The 22,132-nt window shown below is 32.0% G+C and overlaps 3 protein-coding genes across 3 annotated transcripts in view; all 3 read left to right on the forward strand.

Annotated features, from left to right (window-relative positions):
- Window positions 1-98: 98 nt before the first annotated feature.
- On the forward strand, window positions 99-6,154 carry LOC105257272 (vacuolar protein sorting-associated protein 54). The gene is made up of 13 exons (XM_011267774.3): window positions 99-622; window positions 885-1,260; window positions 1,394-1,496; window positions 1,905-2,068; window positions 2,236-2,435; window positions 2,837-3,022; window positions 3,112-3,238; window positions 3,345-3,599; window positions 3,898-4,320; window positions 4,411-4,691; window positions 4,754-4,971; window positions 5,079-5,295; window positions 5,380-6,154. Exons 1-13 carry the CDS (start codon window positions 525-527, stop codon window positions 5,639-5,641), a joined length of 2,910 nt encoding a protein of 969 aa, XP_011266076.1. The 5' UTR covers window positions 99-524; the 3' UTR covers window positions 5,642-6,154.
- A 754-nt stretch (window positions 6,155-6,908) lies between these two features.
- On the forward strand, window positions 6,909-9,959 carry LOC105257270 (cytoplasmic dynein 2 light intermediate chain 1). The gene is made up of 7 exons (XM_011267773.3): window positions 6,909-7,733; window positions 8,080-8,197; window positions 8,265-8,366; window positions 8,666-8,992; window positions 9,140-9,297; window positions 9,389-9,632; window positions 9,779-9,959. The coding sequence occupies exons 1-7, from the start codon at window positions 7,717-7,719 to the stop codon at window positions 9,848-9,850; spliced, it is 1,038 nt and encodes a 345-aa protein (XP_011266075.2). The 5' UTR covers window positions 6,909-7,716; the 3' UTR covers window positions 9,851-9,959.
- Window positions 9,960-11,053: 1,094 nt separating this feature from the next.
- LOC105257269 (protein numb) overlaps window positions 11,054-22,132 on the forward strand; it is a 66,864-nt gene continuing 55,785 nt past the window's right edge. The window contains exon 1 of the mRNA XM_011267771.3: window positions 11,054-11,666. The gene's annotated coding sequence lies outside the window, so the exon portion shown is untranslated. The remainder of the gene's footprint in view (window positions 11,667-22,132) is intronic.

A 22,132-nucleotide genomic window follows, 5' to 3' on the forward strand; every position in this document is an offset into this window, starting at 1 on the left:
GACAGTAAATTCTTCCATTCACCAATACGCCATCTGAAGAAGATTGTGATGGCACATGGCACGTTGCACGTTTCATATTGGTTCGATTCCAGTCTTGCGCCTGACGTTGGAGACGCGTGTTCACAATGTCTTCGAAAGAGTAATTCGTGCTCCGAGAAATACGAATTATGAGTCATCAAAAATGCGCGGCGCATTGAAAACAATGACTCATTAACATGATCATACTCATTAACATAATTTAAACGCATTGTTTATGAATAATAAAAATTTTATCAAAAGGGAGCTTGAGAGATCATGTGTGAAGGGACTATTGTTAGTGACCTTCGCTGAGCCGGCTGTCTCGTTTTTGAGTTGGCCAACGTGTACATATCGTAAAACCACATAAAACGTGTGTATTCGTAAGTGGGGACGTGTACATGTTAAAAGCGATCGTGCGTGTGAGACTCGAGAATCTCTCCAGCCGAGCAGTGCTCCGAAACGCGCCTCTTGACATCACGATGGTGAGCTGAGGTGACATACGGGCAATGGCAAAGATTGCGAGAGGATCCGACACGGTACCCATGATTTTCGTATGCGAACATTGCACCAACCAGACATTCAAGCAAATTCAAGACTTCGTTAGGTGGGTCCATCTGTCTAATGTCTGTCAGTTAGTCGCTCCGTTTTTATTAAAACGATGATACATTTCGCGATTCTTTTTTTCATAATCGAACAATTTAAAGTCATGCTTCGAAATTGTTGCTTTCAATGTAATGTCTGATTATATTCCAAAAAACGCATACTCATGTCTCATTTTAATAATACTTGAAAAAAATGTGTCTACTTAATTATATTTAATAGTATATGATTATTTTACAACTGCATTATTTTACAACTTGTTTTAGGCACCTGAGAGATCAACATTGTTCCAGAGAAGGTGGATCCTTTGTATGTCTCTATGGCTATAATGAGGTGTGCACTAGTCTTCCTGTGGAAGGTGTCTCTGATAAGGATTATATAGCACACGCCACTAAACACGCAGCTATGCAACAACAACGAAAAAGTAACGGTCAGTCCGAAATCGGCTCGTCGTGGACCGTTTATTCGGCTTCACAAAATCTACCTGCTGTCCTAAACGATCCGTTCAAAGGAAAGCAGAGTAATTTTTTAACTCGTACCTGGGGAGATGGATTTGTGGAAAAAGTGGATATTCCAAAGAGTCCTTACCTTCCTGAGATCACAATGCAACATTTTGAGACATATTTAAAAAAAATTGCAAGGGTAATCAATATTTATACTAAATATAAAATTTCTTTAATGGAAATATTATTTTTAATAATTTCTGATATATGTTTTTATTTTGTGTGTATAAATAATAAATAATAAAAAATCTATTTTATATTTATTCTTTCAGAGATATAGAAAACATTCACGTATGAATTCAAGTGCAAATAGGCCAACTACTCCAAATGAACTACTCCAAAATTTTCCGAACCTTAGGAAGGTGAAATCACTAGGTAAATGATTTATGGTCTTTAATGTATTGTACATAGATGATGCACTCAAAAAAACATTAGTAACAAGGATATATTATTACAAAGAATATAATATTTTTTTGTTAAAAAATAAAATTTGTTTAAATTCAATTAAGAAAAAACTTAGTTTTCTTATGCAATTACATACAAGTTTAATTCACCAAAATTTCTTTTAAGCTTTAATATTAAATTTAACTTTGTATATATCTCGAGATTTATATAATAATTAACTTGCACAGACTTATATTTGATTTTTCTCTAATATATTTTACAATATATAGTACAACTATAAGTAATTTTATATATAACTTTTAAATATAACTTTTAAATAACTCTTTATATATAACAACTTTTTTAAAAATATTATAATATATTTTTCTTTTATTTCAGATCGGCTGCAATTTGATTTAGCTAGTATTCCAAAGATTTTCTTAGTACCGAATTTAGATCTTTCACAAAGGGACAATTTTGATGCTGTGTTTCCATTTGCAAAAGACGGTCTTTTAACCGAGGAATGCAATATTGTTTTGCATGTGAAGCAAATGCAAGAAAAGGTACAGTTATAAACGAAAGAAGAAAAGAATTTGATACTCTAACATTACATTTATCAATTTAAATATTTTGTCATTATAAAAATAATTATTTCGTAAATTCATGCACGAAATTAATTTCCAAGATTTCAACAATCAGTCGTTGAATTATGTAAAATATTCTGTAACAGCTTAGTCACTATCTAGACATTGTGGAAGTCCGAATAGCGGAGCAAGTCGCGTCGAAATCTCAAGCCTTTTTCCATGCAATGACATCTCATGACGCGCTTATGGAACAACTTACTCAAACTATTACGGTTTTAAAAGCTCTCAGGAAGAATATTCATCAAGTCGATAAGCATCTAGTCAAAAATTCTCTAGAAATTTTACGGTAAGTATATATACAGCATGTGAATCATTTGTTTCAAAAATGTATTAAACAAGAGCATATCTTAAAGAAACATGAAAATTAAATAACATAAAAATATAATATATTTTTATAATATATTTATAATATATTTTTATAATATATTTTTATCTTAGAAATATATTATTGTTACATTCGCACCAAATTGAGAATACATTTCTCAACTGACTATTTTTATTGTTGAGAGTTTATAATTATTTATTTTAGATAAATTCTTTATTCATAAGTGAAATACAATAATCATTTACGAGCATAACATTCTAACGGCTTCAGGATATTCGGATGTACGGATGCAGTAATAATATATTTATTATATCTATGTATCAATGTATTTATTTTGCACAATATTTGTGCTTCTTATTTAGCCTAGAACGTGCTAGATCTAATAGATTATTGGTGCAAGAGAAATTAAAACTTATGGCAACCGTGCATCAAAGTCAACCCATGATACAATTATTGCTATCTACGCCAGATTATGTTGCAGCATTAGATCTTATTTCCACGACGCAAGAAATTCTCTTGCAGGAATTGAATGGAATACATAGCTTTAGGTAAATATCCGCGCAATCTTCTTTAGGGAATAATTGACAAATTATCGAAACGTTACACATACGCAATTATTTATTTGATTTGATTTTAGACATTTAAGTTCTCAATTAACTGAAATGGAGAAACTCGTGGACAAGATGCTGTCAACTGAGTTTCAAAGATATGCGACAGCAGATCTCAATAGACCACTGGGCGGCGAGAATACCGTTTTAGACGGTGTAAGTACTTCCACAACTTTTTGCAACCGCATTCTATCCCTAGTTCGTAGCAAACAAACCTTCATACATCTCTTCCCAGTGAGATCATTTGTACCTCAACGAACAGGATAAACTGGTTTCCATCATTTCTGGTCTACTACGTCAGAAACATTTTCAATTTGTGGATACGTACAAAGAGGAAGCTGTAACCACCGTAAGAGCCTTGACGAAACAACGAGTGATAGAGGCTCTGGCAGCAAGCGACTGTTGTAGCGATCAGCAAGCGGCTGCTCTCGAAGTCGGGGGTCTCTCTTTGACGGAAAGATTAACTTTGCTCCATAATGCCATACAATCTTTCACATCACTTCTACTACGAGTTAAGGTATATACAATCCGGAAAGGTTATAACTCACTTATATACACTTCACTTTGTATTATCTTTTACGATTGTTTATTACATCAAAGAAATTTTTTAAAATGAATTTCAAATATGAAATTTTGTTTCACTTATTTACAGTGTAGAAGAATATTTAATTATGACAAGAGTATTTAATTATGAAAATTAAATAATATTGCAATCTTGAGATTGTGACGACCATTATTTCTTTTAAGTTAATTATTACTTTTAAGAAAAGCGATTAGTATAGCATATATATATAATAATTGAATATTCTTATTAGGCAGTTCATGATGTAATGAGAGACACAGCGGACTTGTCAGCTGGACGTTTATGCGATGGTTCATTTGACGAATCAGTACCTGATCGATTACTGACTCAAGAAGAGCATACGCGAGTAACCCATAAGCTCACTGATATGATTACCTCTGTATGTGATTATTGCCACGAGCGAATGGGCAATTTACTTTCGGCGGGGACAAACGAGAAGGATAAACTTCATAACGACAAGATTATCGCTGATGTCTCGCAGAATAAATTAGAGGAGAATAAAGAAGGTCAAACGTGGAACGACAAGGGCTCTTGGTTGAGCGAGAAAGCAACGACCGCTCAGGTTTGTCAGCTGGCCAATATGGTCGAAGAATTTACGCACGCTTGTGAAAAACTGTGCGGCAAGCAGTGTACTGCGTTACGATCGGCATTTAAGGTAATTACTTATGCACACGTCATGCGTATTATTTAAAATTAATTTTTAACTCTATTAGATAAACTAACTCTCTCATCATCTTTTTTACAGGCACAAGCTAGTAAATTTGTACAACGCTTTCATAATGAACGCAAAACTAAATTGACACTGTTATTGGAGTCCGAAAGGTGGAAACAAGCTGACGTGCCATTAGAATTTCAGTCGCTAGTGACATATGTATACGAGAACAAGTGCTTTCCGCTTAAAATATTTACGCGCGAAGATGACACGAGAAATGAGAGTGTAGAAAATTTTATTATGATCAACGATGAGAAATTCGCCGTTGTTGGTACTGCTCTGATGCTTATACAAATGATACACGAGTACTGCAGGTAAAGACAGAATCTATTTGTAAACTTTGCAACGTATAATATAACATACGATATTTTCTTAGGACTGGCAGTGAATTAGTCGCCTTATCTGGAACTATAGGAAGACAATTAGCTGAATTACTAAGACATTATAATTCTCGATGCTGTCAACTAGTTTTGGGTGCGGGCGCAATGCAAGTCGCAGGCTTAAAAACTATTACAAGTACGATACTTGTATTGGCGGCCCGAAGTCTCAAACTTATATTGTGGTTTATGCCTTTTGTCAAGACACATTTCCAAGGTAAGTTCACATGATAAAATTTAAAATATATCAAATATTTGTACATCAAATCAAAATTAACATCAAATAGATACACGAATATTTATCCTCAGTATTTTAATATACAGAACTCACAGAACAAAATCCTAGTCGAGGATTCATTGGCACATCCGGTATAAGTGGAGGGGTGGCTTTATTAGATAGCGTTGAAAGGGACATTCGCGCGCATGTGCGTGAGATAGAAGGAAAAATTCTCACTATCGTAGACAATTTGTTAGGCGGACAAATATCGAAATGGACAGCAAGACCCCCAGTGCCATCCAAATCTTTCAGAAATATTTCTAGGTAAATGTCTCAATATATATTCAATAATGTGATTTTTAAAAATATATATATCTTAGAAAATGTATATCTCTTTTACTTTCATAGTTATCTAATGAAACTTCATGAAGCCGTCTCTGGAATTTTGCCTACTATCGAAGTACAATCTCTTTATCGCACGGTAAATTCATCATTCAAAGAAAAACTTAGGGAGCAATTAGTTAAAATGAATATAGTGAACAATGGTGGCCCGCAACATGGCGTGGTCACGTCGGAACTTACATTTTATCTCGAAGCTTTGAGAAAATTAAAAGTTCTACCGAGCGAAGAGTTAAACGACGATTGGATGAGCGACATATGGACTAGATAACATGCAGAGCGCGTAATATACTGCATTATAGAAGCAATGAAATATTATAGAAAAAGGTGACTAATCTATGTAACACATTCGTCTTCCTTGTATTACTTGTTATGTCCGAAACATGAAACATACGGTATCGACGTTCATCGATTGCCCGATAGATTTTATAAAAGAAGGTATTACTCGCATTGGATTTATGATTCGTAACATCATAAGTACTTTAAACAATTAATGCTAAATATCATGATACATATATCCTGATAAAAAACACGATATAAGTTGTTAGTTTGATGAAGGAGAACATCAAACATAATGTTTCTACAAAATAGGACACTTGATATTAAAAAATGAATTTTTCACATAAATGATATAATCATAACATTTTTTATTAATCCCGACAATATTATTTCCTTTTTAATGAGCAACTTACATCATACACTCATCGTTTCCATTTAATATTATAATTTTGTGATTATATCGGATAATCGTGTCATACACCTCTCTCAAATATTTTTACCGACCATAGTGTTCAAGAAATTACTATAAAATATATATGTATATATACTATCGTAGATATTTATAGAAATTTTATTTTCTGGAACAGATATATATGTGGTCGTGGACGAAAAGATTACAGAGAGGAACAATATTTATTTTTCTTGCAATTTAATATTATCCTTTGTAGACATTTTGATGTATCACGATGTCGTAGCGAAACCGAGCGTAGTAATTTGTAAATTTTTTTGTATAATATTGTATTTAGTATGCGCACAACTTACATTTCCAAAATTAGTTTTTTTAAAAGATATTTTTCGTAACCAGAATTTCAACAATAATTAGATTGAAACGAATTGTATAATATACAATGTATATAGAAATCAAATTAAAATTGTTTAAAAAAATTTTAATTAAATTTAAAAAAAATTAAAAACAACATGAATATGACTACTGCTTTAATCGTTACATGTTTATTATGTAAGTCGACTATGCATTGATTATAATCAATATGCTGTAAAATAAAATTAAGAATGGGTAATATGGTGCGCACCTAAAATATTATAAAAAAAGAGATGCTAGCTCGTCATTTTCGGTTCTTTAGGAAAAAACCGCTTATATTATTAAATGCTTATATTATTAACATTTTTATTTTTCATTTGTAATATCGCAATTCTTATATAACAAAGAATTCGTTACAACATAATGAATGACGATACATTTGTAAGCGTAAAAAATTTTGATCTAATATTTTAAGAAAATTTTTGCACATATATATATATTTTCATTTAAAAAATTTGAATCTTATTATGAATTGTAATGTGTACATTACATTCCTGATTTCATCTAGTCTAAAAGTTGTACATAATGTACGCAAAGAAGGTATACAAAAAGTAATGGATTTTATTCATAAACAAATTCACAAATTTAGAGGACTATGCGTTATGATTCAGCGAGATGGATATTGTAAAAACATTCTTTATCGTAGAAAAATCAAAATTAAATGAAAGTAGTCAGAATTGATTACCATAAAAAACATTTCTTCATAGATATTTCTTTACAAAGACTGATGACCTCGCGTTAGATCATCGCGCATATGAATAAAACGTTACGTAGAAAAGCGATAAAATGTAGATATAAATTATTATACCTTGTATTCTTGCATAATGTATTATGAACATCAATATAAAGGATTAATGGTATTGCGACAGTTGAAAAATAGACTAAAATGTAACACATTATTTATTTAAATATAAACAAATCCTGATGCCTACTAAACTCTATAAATCAAGACTGGACATTAAAAAATGTCAAATAATATAGAAATTAATTATTTATCGTTTCTAAATAGCTACATCGAAGACTGTGCTTTATTGCACACTATATACACATTGCATACCGATCTTTCTCTCTCTCATCTCTGTAATAATATAAATATAAATTTACTTTACATCATGCAAGAATGGTACGAATGAATTCACCTGTTTCTATAGTAACAAAAGGTAAAATATGTCCATAACCTAAAGAAACATGGAATTGTGCGAATACAACTACAATTTATAATAGTATTCTTTACTGTTTTAAAAACAATGTCTGCAGAAAATCGGTGATTAATTTATTCTGTATATATTTAATTTGTTAGTCTCCTTTGTATTATATATATTAAAGAAACATGTATTATTATATAATATATTATTAAATATTAAATGATTATATCAAAGCATTAATGTGAGAATATCTTTATAAAATTATTTTTTTATTTAACAATAATTTTATAGTAATAATCTATATATAGGAGATTCGAAGAAAAGAAAGGTATACATGAGCCTTTAATAAAGATGTGTACAATTTGATAAATAAAATTTACGCGAAACTCCTACTATCTATTATCTATTATATTTGTTAACATATATTTTTGACATAATAGAATTATAGCAAAATTGACTTTATAGAGAAGAATCTATGCGGGAAACTGCATTACGGCTCGCTATAGAAGAAGAAAACAGACGCAAGAGTGATCCAAATGAAACTCACGAACGATCCATTATTATCCTTGGTAGTAAGGGAATTGTAAGTGATAAAATTAAAGGAATCGTATTATACTGCATTGTGCCACGATGTGTTTTTGCATTTCTAGGGTAAAACAACAATGGTATATCGATTTCTCGAAAAAGACGAAAGACCAAAACCGACTATAGCGATGGATTATTCGTTTGGTCGCAAAACTGTGAAAAGTTTAGTAAGTGCCAATTACATTCACTTATTTGTAAAAATATATTTATAAATAATATGTTCTATTCCTTTTTTACATTAAAAAATCATAAATATATATAATTTCCTCTCATTTCTTTAATTACAAATTTCGTAAAATAAATTTATTTACATAACAATTATATAACAATTATTGTAATATTTTTATAATAAAACATATAAAAATAATATTTCTATTAATTTTATCAAAACTCTTAGTAATCCATTATTCAATTGTTAAATTTATAAATAGTATGCTATACTATATGTGTATGTACGTGTATGCAGGTGAAAAATATAGTGCACGTGTGGGAAGTAGGTCACTTGACTTCTTCTTTGGTATCCGTTGCAATGACCGGATCTACATTAACACATTCTCCTCATCATACTGTCTTATTGATGATGCTGGATTTATCGCGACCAGACGAATTATGGACTTCCTTCGAGGAAACCCTTTCTGTACTACGAAGCGGTTTGAAAATGAGTTATGATTCCGAGACAATTAAAAAATTACAGGAAAAAAGAATAGCAAGCATAAAAAAAGATATGGAACGTGGAGTTGATCCGTTCCCGATGCAGATGTGTATCTTAGGTGGACGATATGATGAATTCAAGGTACATATATAAGTTATCGAAGTTAATTTTTCAATAAATTCTAAATCTCTTCAATGAAATTAGCATACATATCGTACCGAATTTTTGATACTTAAACAAATTTGTTTTAAATCTGTACATTTCATTGTCTGTTAATCATTGCAATAGGAATTCGACTCGAATAAAAAAGAATTTATTGGCAAGATACTCAGAGCAATAGCTCACAGTTTAGGTTCAAGTCTTTATTATTATTCATCTAAAGATAAGTTTCTCGTGCGACGACTTAAAGATCTATTATCTCATTACGGATTCGGTTCTTCATTTACGTAAGTAATGATACTTGTGTACACATTCCAGTAGATTTTAACATTTATTATCTATTTAAATCGCAAAACATTGTATCGAATAAATCACAAGGGAAGAAAAGTGCACGGATTATGAGAAACCATTAATGATGCCGGCGGGCGCGGATTCCTTCGGACGAATCGATTTGCAATTTCCTCAAACGAGACCATCGGCAATTTTAGACATCATCAAACAAATCTATATCTCCCGCATACCGCAAGTATCGAGAAACGACGAAAGTATTTTGGAAGATCCCAGTAATGATCCTAATTTTAACGAGCCTATTATCGATAGACTGAGAATGCAGCGGGAAGAGGTATATATTTTATCAATTACGTTTGCTTAATAATTAGATGAATGTTAGTTCACGTAAGAGAAACATAATTAAAAGATATTAGCATATATTAATTTCAAGCATTATACGCGTATAAATAGATAAATTAATAAACTATTTCCCTACAGGAGATCAGTGTACTATTGAATGACATGATGGAAGGTCGTATGCCGAAAATTCCTGTGCCTGATCCGATTTAAAGAGTATTTCTTTTCGCGTTACATTTTTAAAGCGATAAATAGAAATAGCTAGGATAATTTGGTTGAGATAATTTACAATCTATCTAGTATAATTTATAATATATATAAAATTAATTAAAAAAGGATTATTTCATTCGCAATTATGTAACGAAATATTTTTTTCCAAAACTATAAAGCAATGAAGATTTAATTAATTTTTTATTGTACGCATTCTTTTCTTGAGAGGAGAAAAATTTTAAGGTAAATCTACCTAGTGAGTTTAAAATCTGCACCTACGGCAACTTTATAAACGTCTCCTAACTTTCTTTATCTCTTTTTCCCTCTCTGTCATACCAAAACTGCATCATGTTCTCTTACAATCAACGTATAAAGATAAGAGAATCAAATAGCTGTGGTTGGATCCGCTTTTCGAGTAAACTGATAAGAAAAGATTTGTAATATCTTTTCTTAAAAAGAAATATAAGAGTATATTATAAAAGAGTAAATATTATATATTTATGTTGTAGTCATATCTACGACTTTTTTCTTATAATATTATTATTAAGTATATATAATTCTTATCTATATTTATGGTAGAAAAGATAAAGTAATAACATTTAGTTATTTTATAATATTATATATTTTAAAAGAAAAATTAAAAGCATTTCAGAAAAGTCTATAAATTTGAAAAAATAGACTTATCTATGTTATATGTTGAATTATTCGATTGTAACTTTTATTATTAACTAAATAATCAATTTCTTTCACATTGTCTTTTCATTCCTGGAACTTTTCTTTTTTACATATTAAGAGTATAGCAAAGGAATTGAGAAAATGAATTCTTGACATTTAAATTTAACATTGCTCGAAAGATTTATTTACGTAAAAATTAAAATCTCTTTAGAAGCTGAATTATATATAACTTTATTCATGTTTTATTTATGCGTTCTTCTTTCAAATATTTCTTTCAAATCTTTGCTTTTCTCTCTCTCTCTCTTTTCTTTCTGGTAAAATTAATCAATCTCAATCTTTCTTATATTGTTTTCACACAAGATAATTAATATTTTACAATTTAAGGTATTTTAAAAATCAGTTCCGCTCCTGTGTCGCTCGCGTTCTTCTTCTTTATGAGCGCCCTCAAAACCCCACGTCTCTTTTTCACGCAGAAGGGAATGGCAGGGGAAAGGGAGATTAAATGCACCCCCGCACCGACGTGACGCTCGCCGCTGATAAGAGACGGCGCGTTCGCGTGCACCCATCGTGAATGGAGGCGCATGCGTACCCTGCTCCGGTCGTTCTCGATACGCGCAGAGTCCGTGAGCGTTTACGAAAACGGGGCTCCGCCGACTCGGGAGGAGGGGGGGATCTCGCCGCAAAGAGCTCTCTTTCTCGTTCCTCTCCGCCGTTTCCTCAGTGAAAATGCCGCCGCGATAGAGAGCCGCGCGTGTGCTCTCGTCGGGCTCTCGTCGCGCCTTCCTCCCCGTGACACGAGAGATTCGTAATCGCTTTATAGATTAGAAGAAATTCGCTCTTCGTGAGAGAGAAACTCTGCCCCTGGCTCATTTCACCCGCGATACGAGATCTCTTTTTCTCCGTCGTTGTCTATCTTCTTGCTCGGCTCCGTTTCCTTCTTCCGCGCATCGCTTTTTCGCTCCTCACCCCGTTCCTCTTCTTTCGCCCTTGTCATTCTCCTCCCGTCGCAACCCCCTTCTCCTTTCTTATGTACGCGATTTGATCGAGACCGCGAGTGTGTCACGGACCGGATCTCTTTTCGCGCCCGCGGATTTTGGACACCGCTTCCGGAGAACAGCGCTGTCAGGCACACAGGTGCACGCAGGTGAGTTGCGAGATAACAATTCCGACTGATATAGAGGGAAAGAGAGAGATGACAGAACAATTCGCGTGGAAGGCTCGAGAAGGTACCGAAGACGGGGGAACGTCGGCGATTTCGCAAAAATCGGAGCTGCGATGAATCGCCGAGTCGTGGCGAACGCACGCGCGTGCGCGCGCGTGTTTTACGTCGCGCGACCCATTTACCTGCGACGTGCATCATCGTCGTCGTCGGGGTTGCATCCTGGCCTCCCCGCGCTGCCCTCCTTGCTGTTATCGATTCCGGCATGAACGCGCCCTCCGCCGACAGGTATCCGACTTCCTGTCTCGGTCCTCTCGCGCGAGTCTTGAATCTCGCGTGCGTATCGAAACGATATGATCGATGACATTTACGCGCGCGTGCACGTGATTTACTCACGTCTCGGTCAAGTGCGAGATTGGTTCTCACCGAGATTATCCGGTCGATTGTGCCTTGATGTCTGTAATACCGGCGATCTCTTCTTTTCGCTCTTGTTCTCCTTTGATTGAAATGTTAATCTAAATGTTAACATATTTAATACATATTTAATGCCTTAGAAATATATAAATCTGCGCATTACATTATAGATCTCTTGTAAATTTTATTTTTATTACAAAATGTCTACGTTTTCATATAAAATTCTTGCAAAGGGATTCGATGCTTTATATTGTAAAGAAGCTAATCTTTTTTATAAATAAAAAAAACTAAGTTTATATGAAAAATCTATAACATATATGTATATACAGCTTTATATCCTTCTAGTTTTAAATCGAACACCTTATATGTCGCATTAAACTTAAATTTTAATTTTTCTTACCGACGATTATTGATCGTACCGCTCGATTGAACTCTAGGAACATGTTTACGTAAGAGAAAATTCTTATAAAGAGAGAATTTTCGATTTTCTCGTCGATTTTTTATAAGAACAAAAAGTTTATAATATTTATGACGAGTTTATGTAACAAGTTTAATAATTGTCATGAAAGATATTACATATTTTGCGACACATACGTTTGTCAGATGATGCAATATTCTTCATACTCTCTAATTGGTCATTTATTTGCAAACTTCTATTTAGTCAATTATAGCAGAACCACGTGAAAAAAATCCTCTCCCGCTTCGCGTTTATTTGTGCGATCGTAGTCTCCCGTTGTAGTAATTATTATTTCCGGTAACAAGAATGTTTCGTGACTGTACTATGCGGTACAAAAGTGTAACTGTTTCTTGACCGTATATGGATGTTTATCCACAAAGAAGCCGAGATCAGGCAGAATCAAATATCATAAGCCTATTATCTCTATGATTTCGGATGCGCGCGGAGCAAGGTAACTTTTCATAATCATATGATTTATTTTTAATCCTATTATTCTATCTTAATCCTATTAATCTTACGATATACCTTGATATATGTACATTGAACATCTTTATTATATTGAACAACACAATCTCGATCAATTTATTAATTATTAATTTATTAATTATCAATTTATTAATTATTATGTCGAATACAATCTCGATCAATTTATGCAATTATTCGAAATTTTACGTTTTATTTTTCCTAAAAAGACATATGAGTAAACGAGAGAGACGAAAATGACGGTTTAAGGCAACTACATTTTTTAATGCACGGTTTAAAATTAAATTACATAATAGAGCATAGAGCATTGATTTATTATTTTTGCTAAAAATATGAATGCAAGAATTATAGAGACTGCGTCTGATTTAATTATATAATTTTAGCACAGTATTTTTTTCCTCTATTCCTTTCATAAATTATATTTCTATAATTATATATTATATAAAATGAGAGAAATTGTATAAATATCATATTATATATTATATAAAATGATATTATATAAAATAAAATTGAATTTTTTTTACCAAAATTAGCATCATGAATGATTTTTAATTCATTGATTAAATTGATTAATAGTAATTCAATATTTGATTGTGAAAATAGATATACATATTCATTTTTAATATATTTAAATATATTTTTTTATATTTTATTGCACAATATTTCTCATCATATTTTATATTAATACGTGATATTTTTGATTCTTTCAAATTACGAATATTTTAATTTTAAAAAAATATATGTATTTTTATTTTAAAATTAGACATTTAATTATACTATTATTTAATACTTTTATACTATTATTTAATACTATTACATACTTTTATACTATTATTTAATACTTTAATAACATTTATAATTTAAATACTTTATATAATAAATGAGATATATTTTTTGTTTAAAACTATCTTAAAATATAAAATAAATTATATTAGAAGAAACGAAACTTAAAATTATGTCTGAGAAGACAATTTACTATGTGATTATTAATTGTATATATTAAATCGGTAATTACTTTATCGATAATTAATCGAATACTATTTTAATTGAAAATCATTACTTTCATTGTACATCAATACATGGCATATAGTATTTGGTACAACTCGTAAAGTCTGAGGTCATCCTTAATACCGCACTCTCCGCATAATGCGCAATTAACCTTCCCGGAATTCGATCCCGGTGAAATGAGATTCATGAATTGTCAAGTGGAATAATGCTCTTGTCATTTGTGTAATATAGTTTTCAATAGATCTGATTTTGAATATGTCCTTGTATGTTCTTTGCTTGTTACCAGGTTTCGAAGATAAAGTCTAAATCTTCGAGGCGACGCAATTCTTTTCAACGAATACCTCTTTGCAAACTTCTTTCTTCTTAATTCTTTTCCTCCGTATTTAAATATTGAGTTTTTACTCAAAACCACGCGAAACTTTGCGGTCCTGACGACCTTGATCTCGAATGACTCGCCGCGTGTCGCCCGGTACATATACTTTTAATTCTTGTCTGTAACCGCATCTTGATGTCAGCCTTTTCAAGTTTCTGTTTAAATCGAAATATTTCAAAGCGATTCTAATTTTCATTCACATTTTTTTCAAAAAAAATGCAGATATAAATGTCAGATATTCATGCGATTCTATTTATTTATCATTATTAACTACAATTTTATTTATTGTTGAATTAATTGAAGCCATGTATTTTGTCTTGATTATCTTTCACATTATGTAAATTTTAAAATTATCATCTCCAGATACTTATCGTCCGATGAATAAAAATGAATTTCTCACTCTTCGATGGCGCGTCCTCGTCTTTCTTTCGCAGGGAATGAGAGACCATGCGATGCCGGCGAATTTGATTTCACGATGAGGATTATTTCGCCATGACGTCACGTTGTCAGTATATATCTATATGTATATATATACATATCGTCACGGCGGCGGGAATCGTTTCGGTTCTCTTGTAGACTATCGATCGCAGGTAGAACTGCGCGCCGGTGCGACGATGAGCATACGATCATGCTCGTGTGAGCACGACGAAGTCAACAAACGCACGAGATTGCACATGGAAAGGAATAGGGGGGAAATGTGTGGATACGTACCTGGCAGGACCAGGCCACCAGGTCGCACGTCAATGCGGTATTTTCCTGGACATCGGCTCTTGAAAAGTACTTTAGTTGCCGCTTTTAACCTTTCCCGTGTAACGAGTAACGTAGTGCGACTTTAACGTGGAAATACATGTTTCTGTCCGATCAAGAATTTGTGAAATACATTGAAGAAAAATATAATTTTATTGCATTATTTTACACGCAGTGTGCACGACGATTGATATATAAAAAAATAAGGAACGATTTTCTTTAATATTATATGTGTGACGAAAAGATATAATATAATTTGAATTTTATTATGATAAAATCTTGTACTAGAAAGATTTGTACAATTGTCGTTAATTATTTTTACGAATATTTAAAAAATTTTTAAGTAAATTTTAAAGGTTCTCTGTTCTTTTTTTCCTTAAACATTTGTTTTACATAGCTCTATTAAAAAAAATTTTCTTTTAACTTAAAAATATATGCTTATAACGAATTGAAAATGTTATGAAAAATTTCGATGATTAGATAGAACAATAAATATTTCATCGAGTAATTTAGGATATCTTGAAGAATAATGATGATTTTTTCTAGTATTATTTCCGTGATATATCGCATATATATGATAACATTATGTAGAGCACCAGTAGCATTGATTTCGCGATTACATGCTATTCTTGCACTTTCTATTTTTCTAGGACAACTGCAGTGATAATTGTACATACTCTTATATAATTTTGATGTATAAGTTCCATTTTTTAATTGATACGTTTAACAATGTGGATAAAGATATTTTTAAATAAACTTACGTTTAACATTTTCTACAATTAAAAAAAAATGTCACTTTAACAAATAATGTTTACAAAAAAATTTTCGACTTTACAAATACAGAGACAATTTTATCTATGAAAAATAGGTAATAGGATTACAAATTTAAAAATATAATATCTAACTATCTAGATATACCTTAGCTTTCTCAATCATCTTACTTGACATTATAGGATTTATTGTCATAATGAGATCTGTACTTATTATCTACACTTATTGCAACACTTTCATTGACTTTAATGCGCCTATTTCGTGTCTCTAACGATATATTTGCATGCACCACAAAAATAGAGAATCCACGTGCCTTCGTCTAAGGTGCAGTCTCGCTATATTATTAAGCAAGATGTCCTCCCACGCGTCAAGAAAAGGTATGTGCATTAATTCTCGACTGGCCAGGTCGGTGAGAGAAAAGAACTGGTAGCAACGTTACGAAAGGAAGGTTTTTCGAACCTAACCGAAGATGGTAGCAAGGAAGGGCGTTATCTGCCGCCACGTTTGCAAGTTAACAGGCGTATTATTCGCGACGTTGCTTCGCTCAAGGTTGGCATTTTATCGTGTCAGCGTTCGCACGTCTTCTTCTGATTAAACTCACCGAAATTCTTTTCGGTGACAAACAATTGTTTCTTTCGCTTTCTTAAAGCGTGGATAATAATTCGATAATAATAAAAAAAATATCGACAAAATTTTTGAAATATAATAATTATGTAAACTATTAATTTAACAAAAAAAGTATTTTCATAAATTGTTCATAATAAATATATTTACGCGGTAATTAGAACCAAAAGAATGATATGTAAAAGAAGTTTATTTTAATATTTAAACGTAGGTTTTTTTTATTATTACGTTTACTTTTATATCCAAAAATTATCGAATATTTTATCGAATTGCGACTTAACATAAAGTTTTCAAACCAAACTCTGGATTTTTTTTCTAGCGATATCGATTATTGCAACACGCGCTTCTGCATACGGATTAACAGCGTTCTCAATGCAGTTAAAGGCACGTTCCGGCACGTGGCGACCGGCACAATTATGTTCCATAACGAAGCAAACGTTCGTTACCCTACGAACAATTGGTTCGTTGTCCTAGGCGAGAGCCAAAGAGCGTGAAGCGCGCCCTCCAAGGGCTCGACGCACATCGCTCTTTCAAAGCTGTGAGTTTGCAGGATTAAATCACCGAAGCTGTTAATCGAATTTGCTTCAAATAACATAGCTAGATTAGAACATACCGCCCTTTCTATAATTTTTGCCTGTTTTGTGTCAATTCTATAATATTTTTTCTTCACATTTGTCACTGATAGTCTTGGATTCTATGAACTCGAGAAATGCGAATGTCAGAAAATATAATAATTTATAATTAGATAATTAAGATTACTTGTAGTAATTTTTGAGTGCATTGAGTTAGCTTAGGGGAATAATTATTTTAGTCACTTATGATAGTTTTATGTCGACATTCACCTGACGATTGTTCCGCTTGATTATCGGCTTGACACTCAATAGACGTGACTTTTATCGGAGAATTAAAGTGCGGGTAGAATAGAAGTGTATAGAATGAAAGGAAATTTTTAAATGAAACAGAGCATGATGGCAAGTGATGGTTGACATCACTTTGCGATGTTCCGTATGAAATCACTATACGCTTGGTTGGAGCCCTTCCTTCTGCCATCTCAAGTTTACCTTTATTCTTGGGCACTCCTTTCTGCCGGTAATCTAAGTCCAAAAATCGTCGATCGAAGACACATTGTATTCAATAGTTATGATTATTATGAACTTTAGCAATTACCGTTCAGTATTATTATATCTCTCTGTTTATGCTAATTTCTGAGATTTTTTTTTACTTACAAACTGAATAAATAATTATCGATAATTATCGATAATCGTTGCAAGAAGTGTGATTTGTAAATGGATCATTTGTTCCAAACTATTATCGGAAAGTTTAAATATTTTTTCAGACGAAGTGATTCTTGCCAAAAAAAATATTTTCATATATATTTATAATATGTGTTATATAATTATAAAATTGATTTTTTTTTCAGCATGGAATATCTTATCATTTATATATCTTATTTCTTTCGTTATCGGTTCGTTATCTCTGTGCAATGTTACGTTTTACGTCGCTCCCAGACATTGTTTTAAAAAGATATATTAAGATCTTGACGATGTATATCATCCTCACACAGAGAGAAAGCTGAGAAAATATTTAGTTGCAGCTTCAACTACTGTACATCAGTTTAATTTACCAGAAGATTGATATCAGATATACAATTTTAATGAAGAGGAAGGAAGATATAAAGAAAGAAACATTTATATAATTGTATTATAAACATTTTTGCAAATATAATAAACTCCTCCTGAAATAGATTTCTGTTTGAATTTAGTGAATGAAATACGGTGAATATTTCCCGAACTTTCTTTTCGCTCTGAATTCTTTTCGCTCTTGATAGCAATAATTATTTCAACATTTCGTTTGCTCAGCGAAAAGAACTTGAACAGCGGGTAATTTTAGCTGAATTAACAGATTTTTTGCGCTAGTCACATCTAAAATCGATTATTCATACAGTTTGCAATTCCGATATGATAAATAGAGAATGGAATGCAATAGTATTTTTTGCACCGATCTGCCCTCTTCGATGCATCGCCACGATAGGTGTACGCTCGGCTGTGTGATAATTTCATGATCATGTACTTGGCGCAGCACGATGCGATATATATGTATCTCCATTTACACGTGACATTTATTTATGCGATCGTGCTTCCTATATACATATTATACCGTGTCAAAAGTTACCGGTATCCGGCAGCGCGTTGGATTGCAAGCGACGCACAATCAAGTATCGAAGTTTCAGTGCATCTATTCTCGAAACCCGTTAACTCTGCCCAATAATACATGAAACACTGAAGAACAATATATAAAGTTACATCAAATTTATAACAAAATTGTAATAGTTTTGCCAGAAAGTGTTTCCCGATAACTAGCTCTGCAACTAGTAAAACTATTGTTTGACATATGGCATTGCGGTGCACGATTAGTGTGACATCGCGTGCTTTCGATGTGAAACTCTACATGTCGGACGCGCATCATGATCAACAATGCTTGTTGCGAATTTTGACCGGCTTCGTTATCACGTTTTCACGAGGTGAAAGAGTGTACCGTGCACCCTTTGTCATCTGAGTTTTTACGAAAAATAACGCGGGCTTCTCTCTGTATACCAACTTTATACGTTCACGTATTTACGCAATGAAAACCGTTCTCACATTGCCGTCTGATCGTAAGAGCGTGACGGTAACCGAGCTACGTGGGTGACCGTATAATGTCTGCCCCTTTCCCTTTCCTTGATAGCCACAAACATTTCATCAAATCGTCGATAAATCAATATTCTGTAAGGGCTAATGTATAGAGTGTATAAGAGACGAATTGGGTAACGGTTTTATTCTAATTGTGAATGCGCTTCCCTTTGAAATTTTACGAATGCGCGGCACGTTTGATAATGAGAAGATGTAGCCTTTTATATATCTCAACATATCAGATTCTTTAATGTTGACACGACTTAATACTATCATTCATATATTTCGTTTTGAGAATCGAGTCAGCTGAAATTCACTCTGCACTCTGCGACAAGAAGACGACGAACACATTTCGCTAAAAAATTGTATGATTAAAAAATAACATTTGTGACGTGATGTATTGATTCTAAACATAATATAATACGTTATAAGAGCAAATTGAATGAAAATGAAATGATAAGAATGAAGAAAGAAAAAAAGAAAAGAAATAAGAATAAATATATTTAAAAAATTATTAATATTATATGTTTTTACACATACACGAAAATTTATAAAATGATTTATAATTATTAAATCCTGAGAAAATATATGAAAAATCATATAAAATCATATAAAATATATAAAAAATCATAAATATGTATAATTCAAAGTGGGAAATTCTCTTGCGAATGAAACAGACATAAATTTGTATCGATACGCGAATTTAGAATGTATTGGAATATTATTTTATATATCTCTCGCTCTGACACAAATAGACTCGAAAATGGAAACACGAATAGAGCTTTTAATCCGCAATATCGATTTGATAATACGATGAAGCGGGATTTAGTATCACAGATTTATACACAGAAGCGTACATACTGCGATTCAATAGAAAGGCTGTATTTCATAACTCACAATGCGAATTTATGACACATAGAATGAAATCAAGTAAAATCGATGCAATAAAGCGTGTTTCTTGTCGTATATATTATAATGCGAGAAAGGAGATAATTAAATAAATAATTTTAGTTAGATTTGTGATAATATTTCGTTCTTTTTTAAATTATATATATATATTTTTTTTTGGAGCAAAATACAAGTATTGTAATATAATAATTAATATTAAATAATGCAATAAACTGAATATTAAGAATTCTTTTTATATTATATATTTATATTCCCTATTATATATATTCTATATTTTATATATCAAAACGTGTTGTTTGTTTCAATAATTTAATTTAAAAGGAAATTTGAAGTAAACGTATAAATGTTGTATATATATTTTTCATAAACGCCATATATATATTTTGCATCTCGTGAATTATTTCGCACCTGACCTCTCTAAAACAAATATTATTTTACGAATAACACAAATGTGAAGCACTGACCTTGTTGGCTCTCGATCTGCTGTTACGCAAATGCGCTGTGTTTGTTACACAGTAAAGATACTCGCCGCCAGGCAAAACTGAATATAATGGAGACACCTTGCCACCTTCGACTCAAATGTCTAAGCACATTCATTATAACGTATCTCAAGGTCATGCTCGTGCACGAAATCGCAATATCCAACGGATATATTTGTTTCGTTACTTTCGTTAAGTGCACGCAAGCCGCGGATTATCGCAAAGTTATCTCCCATTTTCCTTTTTGCAAAATAATCGCGCGATCAACTAATGAATACTTTTGCATTCGACGGACATGATTCGCGTTAGATGACCCCATTTTCGTGCGTTTTTGAAATTAACGTTTGTGTTTATAGTATCAATCAAAAAGATAAGCTTTCTATAGATTGCTGTCAATACTAAGATTATACTTGTATTGCTATCAGATACACATGTTATTTATTGGTTTTCGTCACTATTAAATATATCGATTTAAGATATTAAAAAATTAAAAATTTCTTTTATATTATTTTAATTATATTCTTTTAATTATGTATTTAAATATATATATTTTTTTATTTTAGTGAAAAATATAATTTACTTTTTACTAAAGAAAAAACATTGTATTGTAAACGATATATTTTTAAAAAATATTTTTCCTTTTTTTCAAATCTTTTTCGTGGCATTTTTCGACGAACTTTTCTTTATACGAAGGTCAAGAAAATCCAATCCAGACTTTCGGACGAAATTGCGATGGTTGAAATTAACGAGGCTTTTGCTATCGCGGCATCGAATGAAAATTGGAGAAGCTTTCTCAAAAGAACTCGATCTTATCGTCTCGGTCTATTGGAATCATTCTTAAGCAGTTATATGACATATTGATTGCATATTGACAGCTTCACGGTTGAATTCCTTAGTATAACTCTTGTTAGGTCCACATTTTGAAAATGTGAAAAGATTATTAAAGTTCCGGATGGTGTATCTACATGTGTATCTGCTCAGAAATGCTGAATTTATCTTCTTATATTAATACTTCTTGCATTAATTATCATCATAAATAAAATACGTTATATGAAATAATCGATATTACTATGATTAAATTATTGCACATCAAATTTTCTAAACGATCGATCATAAATAATAATCTCTGCATTTCGTTGACAATATCAACTTAAAAATTATTCTACACTTTCTGTTAGAATAAGAACAGAAATTTACATGAAATACGATGCAAAAGAAAGAAGGATTTCATTCTCTATATTTGTCGTACTTGAGATAGGACACAAATAAACTCTAGTTGATATAAAAAGTATGGCAGCTCTTAAGTATTTATAGCATATCAAGCACGTCACATTTTTATTTTCTCTTCGCTGCGTATCGTCCTACGTCGCAACTTTCGACTTCATTTATTTATTTATCTGGTTATTTATTTATCTGACTCAATTATACAGAACCAGCTACGAAATGATTTGACTTGCGAATACTCCATGTTTATTTTGTTGTTTGAAAAGTTCGTTATTTGTTAAACCGCACAGTGT

This window comes from Camponotus floridanus, unplaced genomic scaffold (genome assembly GCF_003227725.1).
Source record: "Camponotus floridanus strain SB8 unplaced genomic scaffold, Cflo_v7.5 scaffold70, whole genome shotgun sequence".
In the NCBI taxonomy this organism is placed as follows: Eukaryota; Metazoa; Arthropoda; class Insecta; order Hymenoptera; family Formicidae; genus Camponotus; species Camponotus floridanus.

Excerpts from the sequence above, each read along its gene's own strand:
- LOC105257272 (XM_011267774.3), top strand. The coding sequence starts at position 525 with ATGGCAAAGATTGCGAGAGGATCCGACACGGTACCCATGATTTTCGTA. Across the intron at positions 2,069-2,235 it reads TGAAGCAAATGCAAGAAAAG|CTTAGTCACTATCTAGACAT; the intron begins GTACAGTTATAA and ends ATTCTGTAACAG. Across the intron at positions 3,239-3,344 it reads AGAATACCGTTTTAGACGGT|GATAAACTGGTTTCCATCAT; the intron begins GTAAGTACTTCC and ends CTCAACGAACAG.
- LOC105257270 (XM_011267773.3), top strand. Across the intron at positions 8,198-8,264 it reads TCCTTGGTAGTAAGGGAATT|GGTAAAACAACAATGGTATA; the intron begins GTAAGTGATAAA and ends TTGCATTTCTAG. Across the intron at positions 9,633-9,778 it reads TGAGAATGCAGCGGGAAGAG|GAGATCAGTGTACTATTGAA; the intron begins GTATATATTTTA and ends ATTTCCCTACAG.